At 31.1% G+C, this 8811-nt stretch overlaps 1 protein-coding gene across 2 annotated transcripts in view; it reads left to right on the top strand.

The window, feature by feature from the left end:
* LOC110027731 (probable folate-biopterin transporter 6) overlaps nt 1-148 on the top strand; it is a 112435-nt gene extending 112287 nt beyond the window's left edge. The window contains exon 5 of one of the 2 annotated variants that reach the window (XM_020729271.1): nt 18-148. In XM_020729271.1, coding sequence (XP_020584930.1) covers nt 18-50 — 33 coding nt within the window. In that variant the 3' untranslated portion in view covers nt 51-148. The remainder of the gene's footprint in view (nt 1-17) is intronic. The other variant, XM_020729270.1, reaches the window with a different exon arrangement.
* Nucleotides 149-8811: the final 8663 nt, after the last annotated feature.

The raw sequence follows: 8811 nt of genomic DNA, 5'->3' as shown, positions 1-8811 counted from the left end.
TTCTCTCGATAAAGCAGGTGGATGTGGATGAGGCCATAGATGTATTGTGAGAGAGAGATGAAAAAATGAGAAGAGGTTGCAGAAGCAATTTTTATTAAAACAAAAACAAGCCTTATCTCACTAAGTTGGATTGGCTATATGAATCCTTTTTCTCTATTGTGTCTTATTGAGTGTCATATTTTCATTTAATTTTAAAAAATTAAGATCATTTTTTATACAACATGCCCCGGTCTTTTTAGGTCTACCTCTGTTTTTCTTAACATATGATGAATCTAAAACATCTACCTTCCTAATGAGATCATCATATGGTCGACGTTTAATGTATCCAAACCATCTAAGACGACTCTCTCTATTCTTATCTAAAATTGGAGCTACACCAACCCTTTCACAGATAGATTTGTTTCACATGTTGTCTATAAATGTGAAGTTACTCATCCACCTAAGCATTCTTATCTCAACACCACGTAACTTTATTTTATGCTTCTCTTTTAAAGGCCAACATTCTGCAACATAAAGCATTTTAGGTCTCACCACCATCTTATAAAATTTTCTTTTAAGTCTAAGTGGTACTTTTCTAGCACACAATAGGCCTGATGTATTCCTCCACATCAACAAACCAACCTGAATTCTACTACTAACATCTCCATCTATATCAATATCACTTTGACCTGAGATATCTAAAACGTTCACACCTTTTAATGATTCGATCACTCATAGTTACAACTCTGCCAATAGAGCTACTCATACTAAAATAACATGACATGTATTCAATTTTAGATCTACTCAAACGAAAGCCTTTAGACTCCAATGTAGACCTCTATAATTCAATATAATTTCAAGTTTTTTTCCTGAATTCCTTCTCTAGTCTTATCCGCAAGAAGGATATCATCACTGAAAAGCAAAAACCAAGGTAAATCCTCCTGTATATGAACAGTAAGAGCATTATGTATAGTAAGGGCATCCATAATTAAAGCAAAAAAGCTATGGGCTTAAAATCGATCCCTCATGTAATCCAACTGAAATAGGAACATATTTGGTCAATCCATCTTCTGTTCGAACACAAGTAACTGCTCTAGTAGATATATCTTTAATGACTTTAATATAAATCATATCAACACATTTTGTTTCTAGAACTTTCTAACAAACTTCTCTTGGAACCTTATACAAGACTTTTTGAAATCAATAAAATTCATATGTAGTTCCTTTTTACTCTCTCTGTACTTCTCCATCAAACCTCTCAATAAATGTATAACTTCTAAAGTAGATTTGCCAAACTTATTATGAGAAATCTTTGTATCACGTCTTACCATATGTTCAATTGTCCTCTCTCAGAATTTTAAAGTATAACACATTAATCTAATTCCTCTATAATTTGCACATTCAAGTTAACATGCAATCAATGTTAATTAAACCCATTTAGGGTCTGTTTGGGGCAGCTTTTGCGTTTCAGGATAAGCTGCTTATCCTGAAATGCAGCCCGCGGGCCAGCTGCTGGGGTCAACCTTGGGTCTGCGTTTGTTCAATTGTCCTCTCTCAGAATTTTAAAGTATAACACATTAATCTAATTCCTCTATAATTTGCACATTCAAGTTAACATGCAATCAATGTTAATTAAACCCATTTAGACTTAAGTTCTACATAACAAAGCATTTATCCCGAAATGTTTCAGTAACACTAGTATTTAAAAATTTCTCATAACAATGCCACGGTATTAGCCTTGAACAAATATTTTATTTATTGGTATACTTAATTAAGCTAACCATGGGGAATATATTCTCACTTTTACCATTAAATGTGAGCATTCCAAGCTTTTGATAGACTGTAATAGAATTTGAGAAGAAGTTTTCAAAGGATCCACAATGTCCTTTACAAAGAGAGAGGGATACACATTAATCACAATTATGTGAAGAAGACAAGGTCACAAAAATTCCCCATAAAATGAGTATCTATCACCAGATAAAGAAAAACTACAAGATAATGTCCTACAAGAAGATTATAGATTTTAAAAAGAGAGGTATGCATTCAAAAGGATATTATATATCCTAGAAAGTAAGAAAATATATTCTTGTGATTACCTAGAGAACCAAATATTAGGAATTGTTATCCCTAGTTCATTTAAATCAACAACAACGATGACAAGCCTTTATCCCACTATGTGGGGCGACTACACTAATCCTTTTTCTCCGTTATGTCCTATTGAGTATCATATTTTCATTTAATTCTAATAAATTAAGATCATTTTTATACAATATGCTCAAAGTCTTCCTAGGCCTACCTCTGCCTTTCTTAACATATGTCAAATCTAAAATATATAATCTCTTAATCAGATCATTAGATGGACAATGCTTAATTTGACAAAGTCATCTTAAGCCGACTCTCTCTAATTTTATCCAACACTGGGGCTACATCAAACCTATAACAGTTATATTCATTTTGCATTTTATCTCTAAGTGTAAAGCCACTTATCCACCCAAGCATTCTCATCTCGGCAACACTTAAATTAGTCCTATGCTTCTCTTTTAAAGGCTAACATTCTGCACCATAGAGCATTGCAGGTCTTACCACCATCATATAAAATTTTCCTTTCAATCTAAGCAATACCTTTCTATCACACAATAAGCTTGAAACCTTTACTTCAACCAACCAACTTAAATTCTACTATTAACATCCCCATCTATATCACCATCACTTTGAACGATAGACCCAAGATATCTAAAGCATTCACACCATTTAATAATTTGATCTGCCATAGCTACAACTCGGTCACTAGAGCAATTGCTACTAAAATTAAATTCCATATATTCAATTTTAGTTCTACTCAAACTAATACCTTTAGAGTCCAAAGTAGATTTTCATAATTCAAGTTTTTCTTGAGCTCTTTTTCTAGTATCATCCACAAGGATATCATCAACGAAAAGCATACACCAATGTACATCTCTTATAATTGTTCAGTAAGAGCATCAATAACTAAACCAAAAAGATATGGGCTGAAGGCTGATCCTTGATGCAATCCAACTAAAATAGAAAAATATTTGGTCAATCCTCCTTTCATTCGAACACAAGTAGCATCTCTAGTATACATAACTTTACTGACTTGAATATAAGTTATATCAACATACTTCTTCTCTAGAACCCTCCAAAGAATATCTTTAGGAACTTTATCATAAGTTTTTTTTCTAAATCAATTAAAATCATATGAAAATCCTCCTTATTCTCTTTGTATTTTTCCATCAAACCTCTCAATAAATGTATAGCTTCCATAGTAGAGCTTCCCAACATAAATCCAAACTGATTATCAGAAATCTTTCCAATACGATCTATGTTCAATTACCCTCGCCCATAATTTTAATGTATGACACATCAACTTAGTTCCTCTATAATTTGCACACTCTTGTGCATCCCCTTTATTTTTAAAAATGGAGGCCGAATACTCTTCCTCCTCTCCTCAGGCATCCTTTTAGTTTTTAAAATAATATTAAAGAGTTTAGTAAGCCAATAAACTTTCAAATCTCCTAAATATTTTCAAACTTCAATTGAGATACTATCAGGTCCTACAGACTTTCCACAATTAGTTTTCTTTAAAGTCTTATCAACTTTTTTTTACACTATTGTGACTGTAAAAATGAAATATTTTATTATTATTAACGATATAAAGATCAACATGGTTGATCATATTTTCAGAAACTTACATTAAAAAATTTATTAAAATAACGCACCCATCTATGTTGAATATTTTTTTTAAAAAAAAAGTACTTTTTGATTTTCATCTTTAATACACTTTATTTAATATAAAACTTTACTTTTTTTTTCTCTTTATTTGTCCAGTTTATATATATATATATATAAGCTATTGTATGTAAACCAATTTTTATAACATAACTTCTTATATTTTACCTTTTCTTACACATTATTAATCCACAATTATTTTTTTTATTTATAGAAACTTTTTCTTTTGATTCTCCAAATACGTCTTTTGTCATTTGTTTAGTAGTGTTTGTTACTTTATCTCACATAGAATTTGTTTCATCATCATCCTAAATCTTTAAATCTTAAAGTTTACTCTTAAAAATAATTTTATTTGATTTTTAGATGCCCCCATCTAATTTCATGACAATAATTCCTAGTATTCTTTATTTTACAACTTTAATATTAAAATCCGAAACTAATAATCGATGTTTAGTATTTAAATTTTCATTTGAAATGACCTTATATTTTTTACATTCTCGACGATCTCTTCTTCTTATAATAAAATAATTAATTTGTGTTTTACTAGATTCATCCTTATAAGTAATAATATGCTCACATTTTTTCTTGAATAAAGTATTAGTAATAACAAAATCATACGCAAAAGTAAAATCTAATATGTCTCAAACTTCTTCATTAACTACTTCAAAATCGTTGCCATGATGGATATTTTAAAAATCTTCTACTACTCTACCTACATGTCTAATTAAATCTTGTCCAATAAATTTTTTTTTCTTCATGATGTATCATTTGTATTAGTTCTCTTAGGTCATTTCAAAATTTTCCTTTAGAACTTATATCTAAACCTATTTGAGAAGCATAAGCACTTATAAATTAACTACTCCAAAATCGTTGCCATGATGAATATTTTTTAAATCCTCTACTACTCTACCTACATGTTTATTTAAATCTCGTCGAATAATTTTTTTTTCTTCAAGGTGTATCATTTGTATTAATTCTTTTAGGTCATTTCAAAATTTTCCTTTAGAACCTATATTTAAACTTATTTGAGAAGCATAACCACTTATAATACTATAAATTTTAGTATCAACAACAATCTTAAGGGTTATAATTTTATCTCCAATTCTATTAATTTTTACAACGTTATATTTCAAACTCTTATCTATAATTACATCTACACAATTTTTATTGCAATTTTTCCCCGAATACTAAAGTTTAAAATATGAGCTATCAATCTCCTTAAGTTTTTCTCCAGCCCATTTAACTTTTTGAATACATAAGATATTTATCTTTTATGAATCATAATATCAAATAATTTCATTAATTTCCCTATGAGAGTACCTATATTCCAAGATCTTATCCTAATATTAATTTCATGGGCAAACTTATATACCTAAATCAGTCTGTAATATGAGAACACTTGTTTATTTGACACCACGCCTGGGTGTTGGAGTAGCGAACCTTGCACACGTTTCACTGTATTCAGGTCATACAGCGCGTCGCTTTCAAGGGACGCCTTAACATTTACACAATAATCAAAAGGATTCATGTCAATATTTTTGGACAAATTTTATGTTTGTTGTTGACTAACGCAATCCTAGGGACGCCTTAACATTTAAACAATAATCAAAAGGATTCATGTCAATATTTTTGTACAAATTTTATGTTTGTTGTTGACTAACGCAATCCTCCAACTTTCATATCCGAGGCTTGAGACCCGGCAATTGCAATGTGAAATAAGCAAAACGATTGCAACATTATTTTACTTTAGTCTGCATACCTTTAGCAAAAAAAAAACGAAATAAGTTCTCAATATATACTTCACAAACAACCAAACAACCCTAATTATTTAAATAAACTGCATTCAGAAAGCACAAAATTCAATTTTATTCTGTAATGCTTTTACAGTAAACTAAATAACCCCTAATTGTGCTTCTAGTTTTCTTCCGATAGTGTTAGATTATAACATATTTTAACAATTCAAATAAGTGGTTTGTAGTGTAATTAAGATTGGAAAGCAAAAACATCTGGTTTGTAGTGTAATTAAGATTGGAAAGCAAAAACATCATCTTCAATATGCAATTCTCAAAAGTTTGATATGGATTGACATTAAACCTCACACGTCCAATTCAAAGAAAACAATGTTTTAGTTCCACATCACGAGTGAATAGAAAACATGCAAATCTATTGAAAAGACAAGTAAAATTTACAAATTGAGAAAAATCAGAGAAATATCTTTGCTCCAGAAAAACCTTCTTCCAAAGTGCAACTCCACTTGCTTCTGTCTAAAAAATCACTCAATACAAATGCACACACTTACAACACTGATAAATGAAACATTAGGACTGAAAAGAAGACTGAAGAGGACTTCTGCACTCTCCCAAAGTCTCCCCTTACATAGAAATTCAAGTCAAATCATTGTTGAAGCCATCCAAACTGAAGAACACTACATGAGACTTCTTCCAAAGTGCTACTCTACTTGCTTTCTTCCCAAATATCACTCATTTCAAATGCACACGCTCACAACACCCATAGAAATGAAAAGACTATGATTGAAAACTAACTAAAGAGGGCTCCTGCACTCTCCCAAAGCCTCCTCTTACATAGAAATTAGGGCAAATCATCGCTGAAACCGTCCAAACTAAAGTAAGTCAATGTGAGGTTGTGGCCCTATGGTGGGCGGTGCGGCATTACATACAAGCATTGTGTTTCATGCACTCAAATTCTAAACTAGGGCATGGGTGCGATGATGTTGAATTTTGAGCATCGGGACACTGCTGGTTTGAGCGTTGAGTTGTCATAAAATTCCATCATCATGAGGTGCCATGGTGATACTCCTACGAAGCTAAGGCGCCCTCAATCTGGTGTCGTGGTGCTATAAATGTAATGCTGAGGCAATATGTTCAAAATTTTTAACCATTCTCTAAAAGATGTCATGTTTATATACTACACAACTAGACAATATATGCCAAGAGAAAGCACAAAAATGAAACAAAAATTCAAGAAAAATATCATATAACTCCATAATCTTGCAACTTGCCAAATTCTTTCAAACATACACATTACTTGTTCTCAACTAACCATTTACCCAAAATTTATGTTCTGGAATATTTTGCGAGCCATTATTAAATAATTCAATGAGTATATAACAAAAGTGTACAAATATTATTAAAGGCATAATTTAACACTAATAAAAATAACCTAACATTACTTTTATTAATGTTTTTTAATACAATAATCATTAATACTCCCACAGTTTTATTGACTAAAATAAGTTTGAATAAAGTGTATATAAACATTTAACTTTTATCAATAAAAAAATCTTAATCTTAATATTCTCATCTGATATAATACTCTTGATTTCAATTGAAGAATCTCTTGATTATAAGTTAGAGAAGAATATTGATACCAATTTTTGATTTTAGGCTTAACCTCAAGCTTCACCACATACGCTCATATATTTTATTCTTTTAATTTTTAGTTTTCCCAATTTGTTTCTTCATTTATTTGAGAATTATTATATCTGATTAAGCCTATTTAATAATTTTGAATATCAATTCTCCATTTAAGAAAATCAATCGCTTCGCGATCATTATTTCAAGTATCATAATTTAAAAGATCTTAATATTTCATGAAGTTATTTGAAATGATAATTTCTATGTTTTATAACACTTATTTAATTAAATTTATTTTTATTCACTTATGTTCGAGTGTTTTAGAATTCCAATGTTAAAAGATCTATTTATTTTAGTAAGTGGTTATTATTATTATTATTGAATTAATATTAAATTTGTTGATCTAATAATTTGTGCCCGTTTAACATTTTAGTACAAATTAATGCTACATTTTCTCAATCATAAATTTAGATAATAACAATTATCTCAATTACAAATTTCACATGTTTCCCAAACTTTTTTTGCAATATATCACAACATAAGTACTAGAATAACAACAAAAAATAGTGGACTTAAACATAATGCAATGAAATGCTTGAATTAGAGAATTACTGTATAAAAGCACATGCAATTGAGACACAGGAAATCCACCATGAAAACATAAAAATGAGCACAATAATTGAAATGCACCACAAAAATGAAAGTACTATAACACTAATAACACACAAATACAACTATAAGATAAAACAGGGCAAATTTAAACCATGCGTCCTCATCATCACCTTCTTCCTTCTCCATAGGTGGGATTAGGGCAGTATAGTGGTGGTAATCAGGTGGTCATGCTGGAACATGCTTATTTAAGCTCAATTGAAATCAGGTTGATAAGCAAATTGTTGTTAATATTGGTTGATGGCTGAACTTTTGACCCATCTCCTAACACAAACATACTAGCTCTCCTTGCTCCCGATCAGCCAAAGAAACGGTGGAAGATCTGGCCTAAGAAGTGGAGGGACGAGAAGAACTCTCACCAATCTCCAAGGTAGACTCCTTTTAGGATGCAATTGTGTCACTAATCAATTGCTCCTCCCCACTCTCCTCAAGAGCCCCTGCCTTAGCACCTAGGAATGAATTGAGGGGTGACCCTATCCTAAGGTCAACCCTCCTTTGATAATGTTTGAAAAAGAGCACATCACCAAGATCAATGATTTTTTTTTTGTTTGAATGCAGAAATTTAGGATGACTAGTCAACCCCCCCCTCCTTTGATAATGTTTGAAATAGAGCACATTACCAAGATCAATGATTTTTTTTTGTTTGAATGCAGAAATTTAGGATGACTCGATCCCTAGCTACCTCACTAATATTTGTATTAGGCATGAGTATGGCAAAAATGAAGCAATGTCAAACTTTGGATTCTTAGTCCATCCCTAACTTTTCACCAAGAATGAGAATCAGTCAAGAAATTAATAATCTCATCGTAACAGGCTCAAAAGTAATGAATTGGGAGTATTCATCCATATTGACGTCAGCTAAATCAATGACATAATTGATAGTTTGAGGATCAAAAGGAACTCATTTCCCCCTCACAAATACTTTGTTGTCCACATTTACATAGAATTCCAGAACAACAATAATTGTGTACCTTGTCTCACAACAATACCTCCTCGAACCCTTTTGAACAATCAAACTCTAAACCATTTCCCTAGGATTATG

Source organism: Phalaenopsis equestris, unplaced genomic scaffold (assembly GCF_001263595.1).
Source record: "Phalaenopsis equestris unplaced genomic scaffold, ASM126359v1 Scaffold000438, whole genome shotgun sequence".
Classification (NCBI taxonomy): domain Eukaryota; kingdom Viridiplantae; phylum Streptophyta; class Magnoliopsida; order Asparagales; family Orchidaceae; genus Phalaenopsis; species Phalaenopsis equestris.
Note: the sequence above shows the minus strand (reverse complement) of the source record. Positions and strands in the feature narration are given on the sequence as shown.